The sequence below is a fragment of the Paroedura picta genome, chromosome 16, assembly GCF_049243985.1.
Source record: "Paroedura picta isolate Pp20150507F chromosome 16, Ppicta_v3.0, whole genome shotgun sequence".
Taxonomy (NCBI): domain Eukaryota; kingdom Metazoa; phylum Chordata; class Lepidosauria; order Squamata; family Gekkonidae; genus Paroedura; species Paroedura picta.
Window position 1 is genome coordinate 17,984,721 of NC_135384.1, and position 24,509 is coordinate 18,009,229.

At 46.8% G+C, this 24,509-nt stretch overlaps 1 protein-coding gene across 7 annotated transcripts in view; it reads right to left on the reverse strand.

The window, feature by feature from the left end:
* Nucleotides 1-23,051, reverse strand: part of CPT1C (carnitine palmitoyltransferase 1C) — a 55,725-nt gene extending 32,674 nt beyond the window's left edge. Inside the window, exons 1-4 of one of the 7 annotated variants that reach the window (XM_077314080.1) lie at nt 22,992-23,051; nt 22,450-22,539; nt 21,383-21,450; nt 2,421-2,585 (exon numbers count right to left, since the gene is read on the reverse strand). In XM_077314080.1, the coding sequence (XP_077170195.1) occupies nt 2,421-2,561 (141 nt within the window). In that variant the 5' untranslated portion in view covers nt 2,562-2,585; nt 21,383-21,450; nt 22,450-22,539; nt 22,992-23,051. Of the gene's footprint in view, nt 1-2,420; nt 2,586-6,713; nt 6,900-16,988; nt 17,075-21,382; nt 21,451-22,449; nt 22,540-22,735; nt 22,886-22,991 lie in introns of those variants that run through there. The other 6 variants (XM_077314079.1, XM_077314081.1, XM_077314082.1 and 3 more) reach the window with 6 other exon arrangements.
* Nucleotides 23,052-24,509: the final 1,458 nt, after the last annotated feature.

Below are 24,509 nucleotides of genomic sequence, written 5' to 3' on the forward strand. Positions count from 1 at the left end.
CCATAGCCCCGGACCAGCTGGGCTAGAGGGCGCATATAGATGTTAAAAAGTGTGGGAGAGAGTATCGCCCCCTGCGGAACCCCACAAGGGAGCTCACAAGGGCTCGACAAACTCTCCCCCATCGCAACCCTCTGCGTCCGGTTCTGGAGGAAGGAGACCAGCCATTGAAGCGCAGTCCCCCTTATTCCAGCTCCGGCGAGGCGGTGTACCAATAACTCGTGGTCGACCACATCAAATGCGGCTGACAGGTCTAGAAGCACGAGAATGGCGGAGCCGCCCCGATCCAGCTGGCGCCGGATATCATCCATGAGGGCGACCAGCACGGTCTCCACCCCGTGGCCAGGGCGGAAGCCAGACTGGTATGGGTCGAGGGCCGAAGTTTCATCCAAGAAACCTAGGAGTTGGTCCGCTGCGGCCCGCTCTATCACCTTACCCAGAAACGCCAAATGCGAAACTGGGCGGTAACTGGCGGGGTTCCGCGGGTCCAATGATGGCTTTTTCAGTAAGGGGCGTACCACTGCTTCCTTAAGCCCCTTGGGAAACTCTCCAGATGTTAAGGAGAGGTTGACAATCTCCCTCAAGGGGCCTCCTATCCGCTGGTCGCCCGATTTGAGCAACCAGGACGGACAGGGATCCAAGGGGCAAGTGGTTGCCCTCACTGAACCCAGTAACTTGTCCACTTCGGTTACAGAGAGCCGCCTGAAGCCATCAAACACTAACCCCCTTGACGGCCACGGAGCTTCCAGTTCACTAACTGTATCAATCGTGGCATATGAGTTAAGTGGCTGAAGTAGCAAGATTTCCAGCTCCAGTGCCCACCCTTGAGCCCACCTCCCTCTCTCTTGACCCAGAATGGGGCTTTCTTTAAAAAAAAAACACACAACTGCCTGGAGCAACGAATAGAAACACAATCGCCCAAGCAGAGCACAAAATAAACTTTTTTCCCCACCAATCTGCCCATAAAGCATGCCTCTTCCCCACCAAAAAAATAAAAATAAAAATCCCAATTTTCTAAAAAGCTTCAAGGCTCCGGATTGCAAGAGGGCTTGCAGTAAAAGGAACCAAATGCGTTTAAATGCAGAAGTCATTTTTAAAAAATAGCTTGCAGTCCCTTTAAAAGAGGGAGAAAGGTGATTGGCTGCCTGTCTTCATTGACAGGGGGAAGAGAGAAGTGTGTATAACAAGTTCTTATCTTCTGCCATTTCAAGCAGGCATGCGAAATGGCAGGAAGTGCTAGATGGACTTCTGGGAGTTGTGGGGTTTTTTTAGCGTTATGCCATTGCACTGGACTAACGCTGCTTTTTTTCTGTGCAGAATGGCCCCCAGTTCTCCAGATTAGATTTCACCACTCTTAGCTACTACACCAAGCTGGCTCTCTGTTCCTGTTTTGTAGAAGGGAACGATACTAAACTGGGAGGGGTAGAAAACAGAACAGAAGACCGAATCAGAATACAGGATGATCCATTAGATGATCTTGATAGGCTCGAGAACTGGGCTAAACTAAATAAAATGAAATTAAATAGGGACAAATATAAAGTTCTGCATTTAGGTAGGAAAAACCAAATACACCAATATAGGATGGGGGAGACTTGTCTTGGCAGTAGTATGTGCGAAAAAGATCTAAGAGTCTTAGTACCTACATTGAACATACATTGAACATGAGTCAGCAGTGTGACTCAATGGCTAAAAAGGCAAATGGGATTTTGGGTTGTATCAAATGGAGTATTGTGTCCAAATCACAGGAGGTGATGGTACAGTTTTACTCTGCTCTGGTTCGGCCTCACTTGGAGTACTATGTTCAGTTATGGGCACCCCAGTTGAAGAGGGATGTAGACAAACTGGAGGGTATCCAGAGGAGAGCAACAAAGATGGTGAGGGGTTTGGAGACCAAGACGTATGAGGAAAGGTTGGGGGAGCTTGGTCTGTTTAGCCTGGAGAAGAGACAACTGAGAGGGGATCTGATAATCATCTTTAAGTATTTTAAAGGCTGCCATGTAGAGGATGGAGCAGAGATTTTCTTTTTTGACCCGGAGGAATGGACCAGAACAATGAAATGAAACTAATGCAAAAGAAACTCTCTCTAAACATCTGGAAGAAGTTATTGACCAAGTGGTTTCTCAGTGGAACAGGCTTCCTCGGGAGGTGGTGATTTCTCCATCTTTGGAAGTTTTTAAACAGAGGCTAGATAGCCATCTGACAGAGAGGATGATTCTGTGAAGGTTCAGGGTGGTGGCTGGATAGAGTGGATGAGCAATTGGGATGTGAGTGTCCTGCATAGTGCAGGGGGTTGGATTAGATGACCCAGGAGGTCCCTTCCAACTCTATTCTTCTATGATTCTAACACAGAGGAATACTTCTGGGTGAAAACAACCTTTGAGTCCCAGGAGTAAACCAGGATCCACCAGTCATCCCTGTCTTACCCGCAATTTGTTGATTTTCTTCTTCCAGGATCGCAGGCCTGACAGGTAGACCTGTTTGAGGGCTTCATGGCTCAGCTGAAGGTCAATGCCCTCTGGAGAGACAGTAAATTGGAAGGCCACAGCCTGGTGAGCTTCTGCCATCTTGAGTGGGTTCTAGCTTGTTAGCTAAGGGAAGACACAGAAGAAAATCACATAAATCCAGATTGAACATTGCTGGGAGCATAACTAGCAAAGGTGGAAAGAGGGGATCCAACCGGCATTGGAAAGACTGAAAAAGATCCTAATGCTTCGATTCATGGATCCAGCCAGGACCATAAGTGCTCCTCTGGAACCTTTTCCTTTTCTCATTTGCCAAATAATCTTTCATTAACGAATTGGCAAAGGCTGTCATGGGTAGAGTCAGCTGATTCTTGCAACCATGGTCTGGTTGTGTGGCCGTGGTAGTTTCTGATGTCCCTCCAGTAACTGGAATCTTCAAAACTAGGAAATGGCATCTTGTCATGTTCTACCTCTGAAGATGCCAGCCAAAGGTACTGGGAAAACCTCAAGGACTAAAACTACCAGAGGTGATATGATATCCATCTTCAAGTACTTGAAGGGCTGTCAAATAGATGGAGCAGAGTTGTTCTCCCTTGCCCCATAGGATCAGACCAGAACCAATGGGCTGAAATTAATTCAAAATAAATTTTGGCTAAACATCCAGAAGAAGTTCCTGACAGACTTCCTCAGGAGTTGATGGGTTCTCTTTCTTTGGCAGTTTTTAAACAGAGGCTAAAGAGCCATCTAACAGATATGCTGATTCTGTGAACTTAGTGTCAAGCGTTGTAAGAACTCACAACAAGCTTCTTTATTAAAGAAAGCGTTTATTGAGAAGTTACTTCATACACCTAAGCTAAAAAAGTCAAATCTGCCTGAGGACAGATTTGCCTTCCCTTATCAAGGCAGTTCTCCCGCCTAAAACTTGAAAGTTCCCAAGGGAGGGGGAAAGGAGTCAACAGGTGCCATAAAACACAGTGTTACAATTCGCACGTCCTTGGTCTTCTCCGGAGACAAGATAAGATATTATGGTTACAAAAGGCAGACCGGCCAAGAGGTTCAAAAGACAAATAATTCCCAGCTCTCTGAGATAACAGGGCGCACAACATAGTTTCCGTTTCAAGCAAGCATGCATGCATAATATATGGGCCTGGGGCCTAAAGTACAAAGCAAGGAAAAGGTTAAACAAATAATCATGGAGAGACTCATGCTAACTCATGGCAGGATTCAGCAGCAATCCTGACACTTAGGCAGATTGTATCTGGCTGGGCAGAAGGGACTGTGTCCATGCTTGGCTCTTGTGGCCCTTTCTTACATGCCCAGGGAAATGCCGAATGCCACTTTAGGATCAGGGGGCAAATTTCTTCCAGGCCAGACTGGCCAGGGATTCTGGGTTTTTTTTTGGGGGGGGCATCATCTGGGCATGGAATTGGGGTCACTGTGTTAGGGCAAGTAGTTGTGAATTTCCTGCATTCTTCAGGGGTTGGACTGGATGACCCACACTTGAATCCCTCTGTGTAAAGTGGTATTTCCTTTTGTCTGCCCTTACAACTCTATCATTCTATGATTCTAAAACTACCAGGCCGTGGCCACACAACCTGGAAAACCCAGAACAACCAGTCTCTCATTAATTCACACTCTCAACTGCAGAGGATTTAGCCACCGGGATACCCATTTTCTGAATCAACCAACTAGAGCAGCTATTGTAATTCTCTCTGTTTCTGGTTCAGGATGAGATTTTTTCCTTCACGATGGGTCCAAAGAATATTTGATGTTGAGCTTGGGCAAGTTTTCAGGGAAACTAAGCTCTCTAGCTGTATTTGAACACTTCTCTTCATGTCTTTTGCTATACAAAGCTGGCTCATGGTAGGAATTTTCTCAGTTGGTTTCCCCAACAATGATGGGACACAAACTTTGCAACCTGCTTTTTCTGGGCAAGAAAGTACACCAGACTGGCAAGAGGTATCATGTGCCCCAATTACGCACATACTCGCTACTGTAAAGAGAAAAGCCACCGCCAGAGGGTATGTTAACCACAGGTGGCCACATGTAGTTTCCAAAGCCATTATTTCTTTCACCTAGAATCACAGAATCATAAATTCTATGATACTTTTATTAAACAATGAAAAAGAATCTACTAGAAACAGAATGAAGTATAATTTATGAACAAAACAGAAGAGCTGGGTTTTGTTTTATACCCTGCTTTTAACTACCCATAGGAGTCCCAAACACCTTTCCCTTCCTCTCCCTACAACAGAGGCAGGTGGGGCTGAGAGAGTTCTAACAGAACTGCTTTGTGAGAACTACTCTAAGAGAACTCTAACTAGCCCAAATTCACCCAGATGGCTTCATGAGGAGGAGGAATCAAACCCGGTGCTCCAGATTAGAGCCCACTGCTCTTAACCACTTCCCCATGCTGGTGTACATAATTTTACCATTCTTTGTGGGCCCCCAATAGCAACTGTAAAAACGAGAAAGCTAAGCCAAATCTATAGCTCTGAGACTGAAGCTGAAGCAGGATCAAACAAAAGCTTATGTATGACACTAAAATGCTTGATTAGTGTCTTCTGGACAGCCATGGTCATGCGTCATTTTCAAAGAAGTCACAATGAGGTAACTCAGAGCATATCCAGGCAAATGTGCATAACTCAGCATCTTAACTCTCTGACCCCTCTTCTAAACCCCTCCCAAATCCAAACCCTCCTTTACCACAACTACTGCTTCCTTTCCTCAGTGCATGCGATATCTTCCTCAGAGCTCATTCCCCTTCTTGATCCAACACATGGGGCTGGATGAATGCATTGCAGTTCCAGACCCTTCCCCTGGTGGCACGTGCCTCTTCTACCAGAGGAAAGCTCTTTTGCTTCTCTCTTAGGTGCCCCCCGCCCCCTGTAGACTGTATGCATCTTGGGGGCAGAGACTGCATGTCCACTGTGGATTGTGTAACAATAATTAATAACAATTTTTTTTAAAAAAAATAGCAGACTGAAAAAAGAAGTGAAAAGGATGCTAGAATCCCCAGCACTCCAATAAAAAAGTATGGGGTATCGAGATTAGATGGAGAACATCTAATCGAGATTAGATGGCTGTCATTCAGTGACACACATTGAAAAAAGGAGTGTTCATGTCGTCTTTGAAAGAGATGCACAATCCCCGCTAAAAATTAAATCCATAAGAATATAAGAAAAACTCTGCTGGGTCAGACCAATAATCCATCTAGTCAAGCATCCTGTCTCCCACAGTGGCCACCCAGTTTCTCTGGAGGGCCAACAATTGGGCATAGAGGCTGAGGCCTTCCTCTGATGTTGTGTCCTGGCTCTGCAATTCCCTCTAGTCAGAGGTTCCTTTTAGTCAGCATGGTTAGTAGCCACTGAGAGACCACCCCTCCATTAACTGATGCAATCCCCCTTTAAACTTGATTATTCTTGTGGCCCCCAGTATATCCTCTGGTAGCAAAATCCACACTTTAATCCCTCTCTGTGTAAAGTGGTATTTCCTTTTGTCTGCCCTGAATCTACTGCCCATCAGCTTTTGGGAGAGGGAGAGGAATTCTCTTTGTCAACTCTTTCCATCTCACGCTTAATTTTATAAACCTCTACCATGTGTTCCAACACTCTAGCCAGAAATAGTTCTGTATTTTCTCCAAATCCACAATGTGCTTTTTGAGATATGGGGACCAGAACTGTATATAGTATTCCAAATGAGGCTGCCCCCTAGATCTATTCAGGGCATTATAGTGTTGGCCATTTTATTCTCCGTCCTCTTCCTAACAATCCCTACCTGTCTGAACTATCCACTCTGGCCCCATTAGCCTATACTTGAAGATGGGAATTTATTTGTGTCCCAATGTGCATCCCAGAGTAAGCTCATCTCAGTACTGAGAAAGATAAACTACCAACAGGTCAGGTTACCTTTCATAGACAATGGCTTTTAGCATCAGGCTAACGGCCCCAAAACATCTGGAGCCGCCCTTTTGGTTTTTTGCAAAGGATACAAACAGCAAAGTCAACTTCATGGGAAAGATGCAGGCTTTCTGCATAAGATTTGCCATACACTTCCCACACATTACCAAGGTGAGACTGCATTTTTGGCTGTTATAGCAACAGACGGTTGTTGCCAGGCAATTAAAGAGCTTTGAAGAGAAAGCAGGCAATCTCAAACCTCCACCCCAAATGCAAGGCATGAACACCTTGAGGTGCTGCAACTGCAACACCAGGAATTCTCTCTCCTGGTACAAATTCAAATTCTATCTCTTACCAAGAAGTCAGAAATCTGTTCCTAGTTACAGCCTCCACCCAGTTGACTGTTATTGTTCCCTGCAAGAAAATCCAGGCATACTGGTTCCTCAAATCTGCCTGCTATCTGGACCGCCCTTTGGGATACTCTAAAGCTATGGAGTCCTGCAGATGCTGTTTCTGGGCTCCCTTCTCCAGCTCTAAGCAAACTTACACTGCCCCCCACCACTGTGCTGATTTCATGGCCAATGCCAGTGTGAGGTCACAATATGAAATGTGAGTGAAGAGGACTGAAAGGATCAAAGGACAGTCATACTATCTCTGGATTAGGAAGGAGTGCTCAAGCCATTGCTGGGGAACATCTGGGTATGTGATGCAGGCCCCTTTCTCCTCTGGAGAATGCCAGTCTCAACAAGGACTATGGTTAACTCCAGTGGCATCTTGCCAATCATACCATAGCCGGGGGGATACCAACTGGCAAGATTTCGGGATTCTGTCTTCCTCTTGGCAGGTCCTCCACCTTACCATTTCCCACAGAATTATCACATGGAATTCTGAGAGTTCTTTGCACGACATTCCCAGGAAAACTCTAGGAGATCCCCATACTAGATTGCAACGTTTCACACCAAGTGCCAACACAACACCTTTGGAAGGCCTCCCAGACAACTGGGGCGACTGAATTGGTGGGAAAGGAAGCATGGCACAGTTACTTATGACAGAGCACTGCCAATTAGGAATGTCAGGAATCTTCACTCCTAGTTCTTCTGGCTGTTTTAAGTCCTTCCAGAGAGCTGTATGCAGCCATTGACTCAAATAGACCTCGAAGATATTCAGTGTAATGTAATGGTTGAAGAGTTAGGATCGAGGAGACAACCGGTTCAAATCCTCTCTCCATCACAAAGTCAACAGGATGAGCTGGGACAACCAGATGGGCCCTCAAACAAACACCATGCAAGTGGACGACTCCAGAGGGGCAGCTGTGTTAGGCGGCTCCTGCAAAATTGAACAAGAGTCCATGGGCACCTTGACAACTAACAAAATCTATCCCAGCATGAGGCCTTCTTGAGTCACTGCTCAGTTCATCAGATGCAAGAATCTGATGTAGAGGAGGCATTTGTGGAAATGAACTCTAGTTTGTGAAAGCTTATGATGGAATAAACTGTGCTAGCTTCAACGTGCCACTGGACTTGTGTTCGAACCAGAAGACAGCAAGAATATTCTGAGCAAACACAAGTGGGGGGGAAGCGTAATCCCCCCCTTTCTTTCAGTGGCTTTCTGCATATCTAAAAAGTAGATGGAATGGAGGGGTGGGGTTTCCCTTCTCTGTGATGGTGTTGCTTTCGCTGCTTTTGTAATCCACTTTAATCCACTTTACCATTAGATAAGTTGATTCCTATTGTCATTGTATTGTCTTGTAGTTCATAGGCCACTTTGAGATACATTAGTAGTAGTAAAGGGGTACACATATTATAATGAGCATAACCATGCCCACCACCTTGCAACTAATTAACCTATTTGCATAACCACGCCCTCTGACATCACCCGAACTGGCGTCATCATGCCCCATGCCCCAGAAGTGCCGCCATGTCACCACGCACCCTGATGGCCGCTTGGGCAGCTGAAGTGTCCACTGTCAGGAAGAAAGAGGCTGTCATTTGCCTTCTGGGATGGAAACTGCAGGCACTGGAAAGAGGTTGGCAGCTGACCTCCCTGTTTGGAGTATGTCCTGTTTAGGGTTGTGTGATTCGGCCGCCAAAGCAGCCGTTCCCTCTGGGCGCAGCCAGTGCCGTGCTGCGGGGGGGAGGGTGGTGCTGGCAGCGGCGTGACAACGGGCGCAACCATGCAGGCACAGCACCGCCCTCCCCCCCCCCCCGCGGTGCGACGCTGGCTGTGCCCGGAGGGAACGGCCGCCAAAGCAGCCGAATCTTGGGTCCATCACCTACAGCTTGTGCTGTGCTGACAACCTTACATTTGGACTGGTGGTCTGCTAGGGCTGAAAAGGAAGTATCAGCAGAAAATGCTGTAGACCCCATAGAAGAAACAGCAGGGGCTGGGCCCCAAGACAGCAGTTGTAAAATGTACATTCAACTACAAGACAGGGTGTGAACGACTCCTGTGTCCTGGCTGGATCCCAACTGGATAAAAGTTGATGCTCTTTGACCTGGATTCCCTGCTTACAAAGGTCTGACGCAATCTTGTTGTTCTCACAATTTCAACAGCCTAATCAACAAGTTCAGAGATGTTCATCTCAATACTTGGAGTTTCAGGTTCCACAAAGGCAGGGTTTGTGATGCCACAGCTTCCCCGCCTGGGTCTGGCTTTGAGGGTAAGAATCTTGGCCCTGGCCACCAAAAAGGCAAATGCAATTCCCCCGCTTGCCTAATCAAATCTATGAGTCATTCTAGCAGGCAAGAGCTGCGGCCTCTTTTCCATTCCTTTTGGAATTGGCTCACAAAGGGAGAGGAACAGATGGGGGACCTCCCAGATACAAGTCTACACCCCCTTAGAACAGCAGTCTTTAACCTTTCCAGACCCTGCATAGGACCCAATGAACACGTGACAGGAAGGGAGGGAGCCAGAACTATGACAGCAGTGGGGTCAAGGTCAGGAACATGGGCAACAGTTAAAAAAATAAATAAGGATAAGAAACAAGCCAAACACCAGGTGGTGTACTATAGAGAGGAACAACATGGAAGAATTCTTCCCATCGCTTAGAGACTTCTTGCTGTCTGACTCCTCTTCCAAAAGGGCATCCTTTTGCTCTATGCATAGGGTTGCCAGGTCCTACCTGGCCATGGGTGGGGCAGGGGACGGTTCCCACATTCAGGTTGGGAAACTCCTGGAGTTAGTGAAGCAGCCTTGGGGAGACAGGCACCTCAGTGCAAGACAGTGCCCTAGAATCAACCCTCCAAAGCCATATTCACCAGGGAAAAGGATGTCTGTGTTCTGTAGATGGGCTGTAATTCTGGGGGGTCCTCAAGTCCCACCTGGAGACTGGTATCAATGCATGCATACCAACAGCAAATCCTTCCAAAAATTGTGGCTCTATAGCGGCTTGTGATGACCAAGCAGACAGTACCCTGCAGTCCACTTGAGTGTCTTGCTATATGAATTCTCTGCAGCCCTAGAGAAGCAAGCCCTGGGAGTCTGCTTTTGTGGGGCAGAGAGCCTGCTGAAATCAGTTCTTTAGCAGACAGGGATTTCCAGAGAGGTTTGTTTTCCTTATGCAAATGGGAATAGTAAGGACAGTAAGAGAGCCAGTGTGTTGTAGTGGTTACAGTGGCAGACTAGGACCAGGAGCAACTGGATTTGAAACCCTGCACTGACGGGGGAAGCTCATTGGATGGTCTTGGACCCATCACAGTCTTTCATCCTAACTTACCCACAGGGTTATTATTGTGAGGATAAGGTGGAGGATGGAGAAAATAGGCAATAAGCTGTGTTTGGGTTGCCACAGATAAGAACAGCAGGAACTAAAAAAGAAGAAGGAATAAATAAGAATCTACTCTACAATGTTATTATAAGGAGCAGCAAGTGCTATGCAAAGAATTAACCACAATCCTTTCTTAGTGCTCATTCTTGCATGCTTTGGTGCTCTCGTATGCGCTGATACTCCCTACCCCAGAAGCAGCTGCATCTCAATGTGTGCTGTAAAAACCAGCAGAGCATAAAAACGGGATGCTAATTGGTTAAAATCTTCCATGCACTGCCTGCCAAGGACCGGATGCAGCTGGGTTTGAATACAAAGGAAGAAACTGATGTGGTTTCCCACCCCCCACCCCCTCTGACACAAGCAAATATGGTCATCTTGGAGTGGGTCTGCACAACCAGAAGCTTTAAAAATAGCTAAGATTTGCTACATGATGACTGTAGGGTTAAGGTGAGTGAAAGCTGTGATCCAGGACTCCTGTTTTTTTTGAGAAGGGAAACAGACCTGTATACCTTTTGCTAGGGGTGGCTGATCACATCCTCCACCATGGAAAACGCCTTTGGGATTTATATTGTTCCTAACTTTGGCAAGGCCTTCTTATCAACTCTTGCCCACTGACAAGATCAGAAGGAGATCCTAACTGGTTTAGATTTTGCACAGGGAAGTCTGGGAGGCTCACTGGGTGACCTTGAGCCAGTCATGCTCTCCCAGCCAAACCCACCTTGCAGGGTTGCTTTTGTGAGAAGGAGGGGAGAATGATATTGTAAACTGCTTTGGGACCATGCTGGGGACCATGTTGGGAAGAAAAGTGAAGTATAAATATTTAAATAAATAGAAAATTAAGGAAATACAGATAGAGTTCTATTTATTTTAACGTAGATGCTGTAAGATGGATACTTGTCTCTGAGATTGGGAAATAATGGTAGAGTTTTAATTATTATGTGCTTGTTTTTTTGTAGTATTTTATGGTGTGTTTTTTCTTTTTATGGTTATTTGTATATTGTGATTGTAATTGGCCAATTACAATAACATTTTACTACTATTAAAATAAATGTCACCTCTCTGCAATCTTTAGATACCATTCTGATCTGTAAGACTAGCTAACCAGGAAATACAACACAGAAAAACACATTATTGCAATGGGGCTTAGAAACACAATAACTGTGCTAGCTTGGAGATAGGGCTGCTTCCCACACCTACCGTGCTTGTCCAACAGGAATTTCCTCCTTAAAGACTGTGAGGAACCAGAACTCCAATTCAGGTCATCTATTTGTGTAGGAAGCTGCTCGGACCAGCCCACGTTATCTAATTCTCAGAGGAGCAGTTCACAAAACCCTTGAAAGGTGTGCAGAAATTCTGAACATGCAGCAAGCTCTTACATTTATGAAATCAGGCCAGTTAGCCTGCTACCTATTTAGATGCCACCATATGCCCTTTCACACATTATGTTTTCCTACAAAAGGTTTACTTTCGATTCAGGATGGGAGCCATGTTGGTCTGAAGCAGCAGAACAAAGTTGAGTCTAGTGGCACCTTTAAGACCAGCAAGATTTTATTCGTGGTATGAGTTCTCGTGCCTACAAACACTTAACAGACTGACCCATGCTCTTTGCTTTCACATCTTACACAAACAAAACCACATAGGACACATATGTTTTCAAGCAGAATCCTTCTAATCAATTAAATTTTTTGCTCTTTCCCTTTGTTTCCTAGACCCTCCCGCCTCTGACCCTACTTCTGACTGGCAGCTTCAAGGTGCTGACTTACTGATGATGGGAGAAGTCCAGGGGGGATTTTTTAAAAATCCTCCTCTATAATATATTTCCATTTTTAAAAACTGTAGGAAGATCCCTTCATAGCTGTGCTTGCATCTAAGCCGACCTGCATATAAGCCGAGGCATCTAATTTTACCACAAAATCTGGGCAAACTTATTGACTCGCAAATAAGCCGAGGGTGGGAAATGCGCCATCATCACAGGCCTCCCCCCACCCAACAAATACAGAAAAGTCAAGAGGATGAGTAGCTGCTGGGTTCTGTACCCCACTTTTCACTAACCAAAGGAGTCTCAGTTGTCTTCCCTTCCTCTCTTGATGCCAGACACCCTGAAAGAGCTCTGACAGAACTGCTCTGCTGTCCCTCAGATAAAAGAAGAAACACTAGGAGAAAGAAACAGTAAATCCCAAAGCTCCCCCAAACCCCACCCCACCCACAGAAACCAAAAGAATAGTTTGGAAGAAGTGATTAAGAAGAGGAAGAAGGCAAAAGGAAAAAAAAAACCGTTCAGTCAAACCGTTGATGCCCTACAAGCTGCAGTACACATTTGCAAAAGGCAATGCAACGACTGGCTGGCTGGAGCAGGCTTTTATTTCAACTACCGTATATACCTGTGTATAAGCCGAAGAGGGCTTTTTCAGTGTGAAAAAAGGTGCTGAAAAACTAGGCTTATACGTGAGTCTATAGGGTACGTCTTCTGCAGGAGATGCTGTCCATGGACAGCTGGTGTTGATCCAACCAGACAGCAGAGGCTGATTTCCTAATTTCCTCGAGCCAGTCAGGGGCCTACAGGTAGGACTTCACCTCAGCTACTGTGTTCATACAGATTTCATGTTGTTGTTGCAGTCTCTTTCAAGCACAATTTGGCAAGTGGGGGGGACACCCATAAATCATTCTCTACTTAACAAGATTCAAATTTTGTTTACCATTTTCAGAGTGAAAAGAGAGGCTGATCTGTTTGCTTACTGAAAAAGGGGACAGTGTGGCCTCGGACAGTTTTTCCCCTCACAGAGCTTTTATCCTGTCACAGAAGGATGCAGAACTTAGAGTGAAGGTGCTCCAGGAAGGGCATTCTGGAGACTGCCAACCCCATTCCTAATTAAGATTTACAGACTGCCACACCTCTAAGAGCCTCTTGTGGCGTAGAGTGGTAAGGCAGCCATCTGAAAGCTTTGCCCATGAGGCTGGGAGTTCAATCCCAGCAGCCGGCTCAAGGTTGATTCAGCCTTCCCTCCTTCCGAGGTCGGTAAAATGAGTACCCAGCTTGCTGGGGGGTAAACGGTCATGACTGGGGAAGGCACTGGCAAGGCCACCCTGTATTGAGTCTGCCATGAAAACGCTAGAGGGCGTCACCCCAAGGGTCAGACATGACTTGGTGCTTGCACAGGGGATACCTTTACCTTTACACCATGAGGCCCAACCTGTAAAAATCTCAGGAGCCCCATATGAGTCCAGTTCAAGGCAATGTGGGGAGGGGCTCTGGGGACAGAATGTGAGGCACCCTGGTCATCCAGGGCCGATGAAGCTGGGAAGGTCATGTGATCTCCTTTCAAATGGTGTTTTGGTTCAGTTTGGGTTGTGTAAGGGAAGGGGGAATTTGTACTCCAATAAGATGACTGCCCCTGCCAGACACATCCTAGAAGTTCTGGAAGAACTTTCCAGAAACACATGCATTCTTTATCCCCCCCCCACACACACACACAAATACAATGGATGGCCTTACAGTCCTAACTGCTATGTGATACCAAGTTTATTACACAGCCTGCTCAATGAAGCAGAAGAAGAGGAAAAGTTGTTTTTGGATCCTTGCTTTCCACTACCCGAAGGAGTCACAAAGCAACTTAAACTCGCCTTCCCTTGCTCTCCCCACCACAGACACATGGGGCTGAGAGAGCTCTGAGAGAACTGTTATTGGCCCAAGGTCACCCAGCTAGCTGCATGTGGAGGAGGAGTGGGGAATCAAACCCAGTTCTCCAGATCAGAGGCTGCTGCTCTTAACCACGAAACCAAGCTGGCTCTCATGAAGAGATTAGCATGTTCTGATCTCCAGACCTAATGTCCGAAGAATATATAATGGCCCTTCTCTGTTAAAGACTTGTCACATAAACCATAATAGGGAAGTTGCTAAGCCCAGAAGCACTGAGGTGAATAACTTACACTCACACGCCCTGTCTTTGCTGATACCTCCAGGCCTTCCATAGCGGTTTGGGAAGGGAGGAACACAGGTATATAGGTGAAATGTCAAGCGACTATAGTTACATTGCTCAAGCTGTTCTTCTCCCACCCCGGGAATTTTGCAAAATTCAGATGAATCCAGATAGAAGCTTTGGTAAGCTGGATACACAGAGAGCTTGCAGAAGGCTCACTTTCCCCCACAAAATGACTCCCAAATGTGTTGCCTCCACTCCTGTAATTCCTGATTCCCTCCACTTCCTTTTCCAAGAACCTCCAAGGATTCTTGTATACCCTCCCAATCCCATCCTCTGGCCTTCCCACCAAGCCTCCATCATCCATAACTAGTGCTACAGTTCCCAGCCTCCAGGTAGCACCTGGAAATCTGTTATTACAATTGATCTCCAGACATCAAAGATCAGTTCCCCTGTCAAAAATGGCTGCTCTGGTGGGCGGGCCCGATTGCATTATAACCTGCTGAAGTCCCTCCCCACCCCAAACCCTGCCCTCCCCAGGCTCCATCCTCAGAATCCCCAGGTACCTCTCAACCCAGAGCTGGCAGCCCTAGTTAGTACCATTCTAGAAGCATTAATGCAGCCCGGGAATGGCTGACATTTATGCAAACACTGTATCGGGCACCAATAAACAGCTCAGGATTCAATGCACAGAATAAAGGCTGAAAGTCTGTAATACCCCCCCAAATACCCCTCCGCTTGGCTTGTTCCAATGATATTGCCCTGTCCCATTCCTGGTTCTTGCAGAATTTAAGAATATTTCTGTGCCAGGTTAGAAGTGAACACTAAAGGAAAACAAAGGCTGGTAACTTAGTCACCAGCAACTCTGTCTTTGCTTACAGCTGAACATGACGCAACATATTTCCTCACTTTTTGTTTGTGTGTAGCCGAAAGTGCCTGAAACTCTCTCAGTTAACTTATTTTCAGTGTTTCATTAAAATCTCAGCTGATAGAAGAAGAGCTAGTTTTTGGTACCCTGCTTTTTACTACCTGAAGGGGTCTTGAAGTGGCTTACGGTTGTCTACGCTTCCTCTTCCCACAACAGACACACTGTGTGGTAGGTGGGGATGAGACTATTCTGAGACTCCAGTGACTGGCCCAAGGTCATCCAGTTGGCTGCATGTAGAGGAGCGGGGAATCAAATCTGGTGCTCCAGATTAGAAGCTTTGCTCTTACCCACCAAGCATTTTAAAGTTGCTACTGGATAATCACCTATGCTGAGAGAGTTCCAAATTCAAGGAGCAACAACCAAAAAGTTACATTGTTACAAAAGTTACAAAAAGTCTCTAGCAGCTACTACCTTTACCTCTGAAAGTGGATGCATGTAGAATCAGGCCTCCATAAATTATCTCTGCTTCACAGTGAAGCGAGGGATTCTTTTGGACTGGATTCATGTTCTTCACTGGTATCAAGTCTTTGGCCCTCAACTAGTGAAAAAGTTACTCTATGAGGAAGTAATGTTGATGAACTGAAGAAAAAAAAACCTCTCAAATTAATTTGATTTCGAAATCTCTTTCTTTCCTTGAGACACCTTTCCATCAGCCTCCCACTCATGAATCTCATTTTCTCAGTCAGGAAACTGAATCAAAATAATGAATATACAAAATAATTATACAAAATTACAGAATCAGAAGAACCAGGAAAGAGATGGGCTGCACCCCAAACTTAGAATCATAAAATCATAGAATAGAGTTGGAAGGGACCTCATGGATCATCTAGTCCAGATGTTCATGGACTACAAACTATGCAGGACACTCACATCCCAATCACTCACCTACTGTAACCTTCCACCCCTTTGCCTTCACAAAATCAGCCTCTCCGTCAGATGGCTATCTAGCCTCTGTTTAAAAATGTCTAAAGATGGAGAACCCACCACCTCTCGAGGAACCCTGTTCCACTGAGAAACCACGCTGACTGTCAGGAACTTCTCCCGGATAATTAGATGGAGTTTCTTTTGAATTAATTTCAGCCCATTCGTTCTGGTCTGTCCCTCTGGGGCAAGAGAGAACAATTCTGTTCCATCCTCCATATTTTAAATACTTGAAGATGGTTATCAGATCCCCTCTCAGTCGCCTCCTCTCTAGGCTAAACAGTCCAAGCTCCCTCAACCTTTCTTCATATGTCTTTAGTCTCCAAACCCTTCACCATCTTTGTTGCCCTCCTCTGGACACGTTCTAGTTTATCAACATCCCTCTTCAACTGGGGTGCCCAAAACTGAACACAGGACTCCAAGTGAGGCCAAACCAGAGCAGAGTAAAGTGATCTGGACACGATACTCCGTTTGATACAGCCCAAAATCCCATTTGCCTTTTTAGCCACCAAGTCACACTGCTGACTCATGTTCAATGTATGGTCTACTAAGACTCCTAGATCCTTTTCGCACATGCTACTGCCAAGAGAAGTCTCCCCCATCTTATATTGGTGTATTTGGTTTTTCCTACCTAAATGCAGAACTTTACATTTGTCCCTTCTGAACTATGGAATACAGGAACTCAGCTGATCAGCCCCTTGTGAGAGTCTGTTCCCCATCAGATAACCCAAGAGTCTTGCAAGAAAGTTACATCTTTCTACAAGTCACCTAAGCTAACCCCATTTCTGAAAGCAGAGATCAGTTGTGTGCTGTGGAATTCCCTCCAAACCAGGAGTCCATACACTTATCCATAGAGAAAGTAAAATCTTGGCTCATAATCCCTTCACTGTCACAGCTGCTCAATAGACCCTCCCCCACGGCTCTTCCCAAGATTTTGAATTACAGCCCTACATTATCTGGTCCTTAAAGAAAACAATTCTCAGAAAATCCCCAAGTAATTCCGCCAGCAGCCTCTACAATCCCATTTACAACTGTCATCACAGCCACCAGCAACAGTGTGCCATGCTGTAGATCCTACAGCTCCGTACCCGTTCCTACCTGGGCAAGGGTTTGGATCTGCTCCACATCAGAAGAAACCCTCACCTGGTCGCTCTAGCTTCTGCCAAAGACTGTGTTCTCGGAAATCTTTGTGTCCAAATAACTTATCTCAAAACAAGTTGAACTTGTTTCCACTAGTAGGGCTGAGGCTGTGGCTGGTAGAGTACCCATTCAAAACACACCCTGCACATGGAAAGAGGATAAAGAGAGGGTGGGAGGAAGCCCTGAGGCAAGGGAGACAGGTGTGCAGCAGGCTAAAGCAGGGGAGTTTCCCCCCATTTCATATAGTGACAGAATCCTTGTTCCCCACCATCTCAAAGTCATGTCTGCTTTAGCCCAGAACTCAGAACATCCAGTTACAATATTGCACCTCATTCTCAAAGGTTTGCTTTTTGAATATTGTCTGTTGGGATGGGCATGACCCTCCCCACGCTCCAAATTTCAGCACAAATTTGGGTTGGTTCAGATTACCCGAATCAATGTTCGGGGAAGGCACCTCCCCTGAAGATTCATTGGGCTTTTGTCCAGTTCAGCTGTTTGGGGCCAATTACTCCTAGCAACTGAACAGCATGGTTTCTACTTGTCACCTTGAGAGCCATCTTGGTGTAGTGGTTCAGAGCAGCAGTTTCTAATCTGGTGAGCCAGGTTTGATTCCCTGCTCCTCCACATGCAGCCAGCTGGGTGACTTCGGGCTCAGCACTGATAAGAGCTGTTCTGACTAAGCAGTAATATCAGGGCTCTCTCAGCCTCACTTCCCACACAGGGTGTCTGTTGTGGGAAGGGAAAGTGACTGTAAGCTACTTTGAGACACCTCTTGGTAGAGAAAAGCAGCATATAAGAACCAGCTCCTACTCCTACACTTCTTCTGTTGGCTGAAATGGCTGGCAGCCATTAAACTCTTCCGTTTCACTCCTGTCAAAACCATGGGCCATTCCGCACAAAGAGCAATGTGGCTAAATCTGTGCGCTATTGAAAAGCGCTGCAGGCAAAAGCGGCAGATCGCGGTAACGCATACAGCCGTTTCTAGCGAAAAAAGGCTCTCCCACTGGCGCTGTTCTCATAACACATAAGTTTCCGGTCTCGCCGAAATCGCAATAGGGGAGGCAATATTTTTCCACGCTTTCTCCCACCCCTTAACAGCCAATTAACTGTTGTGTTTGTGTTTCCCTTTAAGAACTCTTTTTTAAAAACACCTGTAGCAACGCTTATTCGTTCCTTCAATGTATCAGAAAGACCTTTTCCGCAGGTATAGGAGCTGGCACTTAATCGTTTACAGGCTCAAGTTTAAAAAAAAAATCCCTCCCCCATGGGTGAGATTTGTGGCCGAAATTATGTGCAGTGTCGAACAAGGGGCTGTATTGTGCTTGGGAACTTTAAAGACACTTAAGGTAGGGAGCTTTGTTTAACTTTTAATCACTTCTGTGGAGGGACTTTAGCCGGAGAAGCCTCACACGTTCGTTGCTTTCCCTGTCTTAAGGGGAATAAAATGGTGATCGCTTTGCCAGAAGTTCAGTGGCGAGAGCGGGGGAGAGACTTTCTTTCTACCGCTACATTGAGAATGCACATGCCTTTCGTTGATGCAGCTTGTGCGCAGAAGAGTAGCGGTTTTCTCGGGGGAAATCCACTTTTCCCGATTTCCTGAAAAGCGCTACAACGAAGCGCTTTTTTGGGAGTGTTGCAGGAGTGTTACAGATTGGGTGCGACGTCATGCGGAACCTTGAATTAGTAGCGTTTACCAAAGGTAAGACTTCTGCTACATTAAAGTCGTGCAGAATGGCCCCATGTATCCCTGCTTTTGTCATTTGTTGTGGTTTTTTTTGTTTTTCATCCTAAATAATTTGCCTTATGTGTGAATTGTAGCTGCTTTTGTAAAGTATAGTCAGATCCAGGAATTTTTGCTGTCATACTTTGGTATTTGGGAAAGAGATTCTCAAAACAGTCTTCTTATTGGGAGCTGGACTCTCACAATTCCCACCACCACCACTGCCGCTTCTAGCAGGGAGGAAGCAAAACAGACAGTTTAAATGGATGCCAGCCATTTAACCCTTCCCAGGCAATCCCCCCTCCCCTTTATCCCCACCACGGAAAGCCACAGCTGGGAGAAAAGGGGAAACCAAACCCACTGGACCAGCTCAGTTTGGTTCAAGGTCATTGAACTTGGTTCAGTTCAGGGGCTGCCCTGAACCCCAAACCGGACCTTTTAGGTTTGTGCCCATCCCTATCTGGTCTGGAATATTCACCCCTGCATTTTCAAGCTCAAAATTAACCCCCACAGACTCTCATTTGTTATAACTCCTGAGTTACAAACCTGCTGCTTTGCCTGTTAACACACCTCCTGTTGTACTTTGCTGGTTTGTTCTGAATCCACAAAATTGCCAACAGTGAGATAGAATCATAGAGTTGGAAGGGGCCATACAGGCCATCTAGTCCAACCCCCTGCTCAAGGCAGGATCAGCCCAAAGCATCCTAAAGCATCCAAGAAAAGTGTGTATCCAACCTTTGCTTGACGACTGCCAGTGAGGGGGAGCTCACCACCTCCTTAGGCAGCCTATTCCACTGCTGAACCACTCTGACTGTGAAAATATCAGGAAATGCTCATTTCTAATTTGATCTTTCTAAAGTTCTTAACTGCCGCTCTAAACACTCAGTTAAGCTTCTGCACTGCCAAGCTGTGGATCACTTATTTGTTTGAGAGATGCTTGTCTGGCGGCCAAAGCACCCAGCCCTAACTCAGACTGATTGGTACAAGGTCTGCTCATCATCAGAGCCAGGCCTCACAACCTGGTACTCTGGCTGCCATTTCACTGATCAGTGGTTAAAGAGCAGCGGACGCTAATCTGGAGAAGCGAGGTTGATTTCCCACTCCTCCACATGCAGCCATTGGGCCTTGGGCCAATCACAGTTCTCTTACAGCTGTTATTACAGAACAGTTCTCTCAGAGCTCTCTCAGCCCCACCTACCTCATAGGATGTCTGTTGTGGAGATAGGAAAGGAAGGGTGTTTGTAAGTTGCTTTGGGATTCCTTTGGGTAATGAAAGCAGAGCATTAAAAAACTGCTGTCTTTCTATTCTGTTCTCTTCCAGAAATAGAGTTCAGCTGCCTTGTCAAACGACCAAGCAAAGCTTCCTCTGCTCTCTTGATGATAGACCCAAAACTATCACCGTCTTCTCCCTGAGGCAGATCTGAAAGAAGACTGCCAGAATCAAAGAATTGGAAGGGACCTCCTGGATCATCTAGTCCAACCCCTGCACTATGCAGGAATAACCATGATGCCATTGCGCTTCCTAGGGATGCCAGTCCCCAGGAGGGACCTCAGGATCCCCTGGAATTATAGCTGATCTCCAGGCAATAGAGATCAACTCTCCTGAAGAAAATGGCTGCTTCGGGGGGGAGGACTCCACAGAAATATACTCCACTGATGTCCCTCCCTGCCCCAAATCCCGCCCACTCCCAGCTCCACCCCCAAGTCTCCAGGTGTTTCCCAAACCAGAGCCAGCAACCCTAGCTTCCCTCTGGCATTCCAGCAGGACTCCCATAGACCCAGGGATGGAACAGCTAAATGGCAGTTTTGGGGCTAGGACAGCCTCCAGACCATCACAAACACATACTCTCAGTTGAATCAACCTCACAGGGTTCTTGCGAGGAAAAAAAAAAGATGGATAAAAAGATGGAGAGAACAATGAAAGTTATTTTGTGTCCCCATTGGGGAGAAAGACAGGGTATAAAAGGAATGCTGTTCAGAGGGCTAAGGAAGGTGATTTCTATCAGAAAAATAGCCCCTCATGAAAGGGTTTTCTTCACGTAGTGCTTTCATTTTCAAAGGTTAGGAGAGTTTTCCAAGTGACAACAAATGTGGTCATTAAATTGCCTCCATAGAATTAGATTTAAGAAGATACATGCCCCTTTGGGGACATGAAACTAAAAAGGCTAAGACAGCAATCCTAAGCATTTCTGTTCAAAACCCTATCCAGGCACTCTAACATTCTCAGATTCCCTTTTCAGAAATGCCCTTTCATTTCATTCATATAGATATTAAGCCCCAAACCTCTTTCTTTACATCAGGAAGCCAAGAAATAAGGATTACCTCTGGAAACAAATGCCCACTGACAACTGGCTCAATAATTAGTTAATTAAATAAATAAATCCGCTTGTTTACTGTTCCCTCCCAGACCTCTCAACACCCCCCACCCCAAACACAAATCTCCCTCCTGCCAGTGAATCATTGATCACTCTCAGCTTCACCAGAAACATCACAGAAGGGTTTATAAATAGTATCCAGTGCAGGGATGCCCTCTGGGCCCAGTGGCAAGCTGTACAGAGACCAATTCCTCCCCCCACCTCCCAAACAGGACCCCTTCTCCCCAGCAAGAGTTAGCTACTAGCCATTTACCTACCTGTCCCACCAGCAAAGCCAGGAAGAAAGTTCATTGGAACCCTCCTGAGTGATGTTAGGCAGTCAGCTCTGGGGAAATAAAATATAAGGTAGTGGGTGGAAAAGACTGTCAAGTTGCAGCTGAGTTATGATGATCCGTAGGGTTTTCAAGGCAAAAGACAAAGTTAGTTTGCCATTGCACAGCAACCATGGACTTTCCTGGAGGTCCCCAATCTACGGACTTATATACGGGCTGATACATCTCCCCAGACATATCAGATAGAGGCCTGCTTTAAGCCATCCCAGTTACACCAGGACCCTACTGCTCCTTCTGAACTATTCCCCTTCTGACCAACCGAACATTCCTGGCACCTGCTAATCCACCAGCCCAAAACATTCTTCCTCATATGGTTAGTGTGAACACACTAGCCGCTGGATTCAAATTTGCACATTGCTATGGAATCTTGCTGAGTGACCAGCCAGCCAGTTCCACTGTCTCAGGCTAGCCTACCTCATAGGGTGGTCTGGAGGATAAATGAAGAAAGGTCTTTGGAGAAAGGATGGGATTAAAATTAGATAGATAAATGATAGAAGATCGATAATAGATGATGGCTGGAGAACAGCTTGGTGTAGTGGTTAGGAGCAGCAGTTTCTAATCTGGAAAACCAGATTCCCTATTCCTCCACATGCAGCCAGCTGAGTGACCTTGGGTTAGTCACAGTCCTGATGATGGTGTTCTCACAGAGCTCTCTCAACTTCACCTATCTCACAGGGTGCCTGTTGGGAGGAGAGGAAGGCCAGGCGATTGTAAGCTGCTTTGGGACTTCTTCAGGCAGCGAAAAGCAGGATATAAAAACCAACTCTTCAACGTCTTCTGACAGAAGGCAGGCAGATAGATAAGTATCTCTTCTGACTGGCAGCTAGGACCTTGGCCCTTTTGTAACACCTCTTCAACTGGAAATCTATCCAGGGAAGCACCCTATGTGCTAAACCGTTACCCAGCTTCTGCAAGAACCTACCAGGGCCTCCTTCGACCTCCCATTTCCCTCCGTTGCCCTCCAGCTCCCTCATATACAGTAAAATCCATACCAGTCCTCGGCTTTCTTGGTGTCCGTTTCCTTTAGGCCCACTTAGGTCAGCTCCAGGTTGGGAAATACCGGGAGATTCTGGGGGCGGAGCCTGGGGAAGGGAGGCACTTCAACAGGGTATGATGCCATAAAGCCCACCCACACACAACCCCCAAAGCAGCCATTTTCTCCTGAACATCAATTATAATAGCAGGAGATCTGCAGATGCCACCTGGAGGTTGGCAACCCTAAGGGCTGCCCGCCAGGCGCCCCGACCCGACCCCCCCCCCCCCCGGGACCATACTCACTTTGCAGCTGGTTCGTGGGCATCTCCCCGCCCAGAGCATCCTCCTGCCCAGGGCGCTTCCCCCACCTCACTGCCAGCCCGCTTGGGGGGGATTGCCCAGCCCCCGCCTCCTCCTCCTGCTCTCCATGCGCCCTCCCCGGACAAGCGGCTGCCCTACCCGCGAGCGACCCGCCTTACGCGCCCCCCAGCTGGCCATGCCGGCTCCATCCCGACAAGGATTTTCCCGAAATCCCTCGCGCCGCTCTCGGCTTCCTTACCGCGGCTGATGGTCGCCGCTTCCGGAGCGCCTGGAAATTGCTGCTGAAGCCCGACCGGCCTCCGCCTCAGCCCCAGCCCCAGCCCCCTCCCTTCGCGTCCTGCAGGCGCTCGCCTGGGGGGCTGGAGAGACCCCCGCCCCTCCGCCAGGCCAAGGGGTGCGGAGTCCCGGATTGCTCAGAATCAGATGCCCAAGGGGATCAAGGCTCTGCCAAAGTCGCGCTTTCTAGCCTGGAAGGCACTCACCCCCCCCCCCCCCCGGTTTGATCAAGTTTGCTGTAGTTAAAGGAAAGGGCCTCTGCGTGGGTTCAGAAACGTCTTGGGAAGAGGTATATTACCACATAGCTTCTCTGCTCAATGAAAGACCAGCCTAAAGCATCCAGGATAAGTATCTGCCCAGCCACTGCTTAAAGACTGCCAGTTCACCACCAGTTCACCACCACCTCAGCTGATTCCACAGCTGAAAAACTGACTGTGAATCTAGCCCTAGTTTAAACCCATTACTGTGGGTCCTGACCTCTGCTGCCAAGAGGAACCACTCCCTGCCCTCCTCCAAGTGACAACCTTTCAAATACTTAAAGAGGGTTATCATGTGCCCTCTCAACTTTTTCTCCTCCAGGCTGAACATTCCCAACCCCCCCCCTCTCAACTGTACTCAAAATATTGGGGGGGGGGGATGTCCAATTCCAAAATAATATTGATGTAATTCAAAAAATTGCACCTATATTGATGCTGTCAAATCCTCAAAGCTGATTTCTGCATTATGTAGGCTTTTAATAGTAAACAACCAGACTATTCTAAATCCATCAGTATTAATGGACCCTAGTTAGTATGGTACTTTAAACATCAGATTATGTTCCTGTAAGCAACAAAGTAGGTACATGCACATACATGTATTTCAGCAGGAGAAGTGTATTTGAGCAATCATAGAATCAGAGTCAGAGTTGGAAGGGACACTCACAACCCTATCGCTCAGCCACTGTAACCTGCCACCCCCTTGAACCTTCACAGAATCAGCCTCTCCGTCAGATGGTTATCCAGCCTCTCTTTAAACATTTCCAAAGATGGAGAGCCCACCACCTCCTGAGGTAGCCTTTTCCACTGAGAAAGCGCTGTTAGGAATTTCTTCCAGATGTTCAGACGGAATTTCCTTTGGATTAATTTCATCCCATTGGATCTGTTCCATCCCTCAGGGGCAAGAGAGAACAACTCTGCTCCATCCTCTACATGGCAGCCTTTTAAATACTTGAAGATGGTTATCAGAACCCCTCTCAGTCGTCTCCTCTCCAGGCTAAACAGACCAAACTCCCCCAACCTTTCCTCATACGTCTTGGTCTCCATACCCTCCCCCCCCCATCTTTGTTGCTCACCTCTGGACACGCTCCAGTTTGTCTACATCCCTCTTCAACTGGGGTGCCCAAAACTGAACACGGTACTCCAAATGAGGCCAAACCAGAGCAGAGTAAAGGCCTCACTTGGACTACTGTGTCTTTGAGCAGCAGAATGTGCATGATTTACTA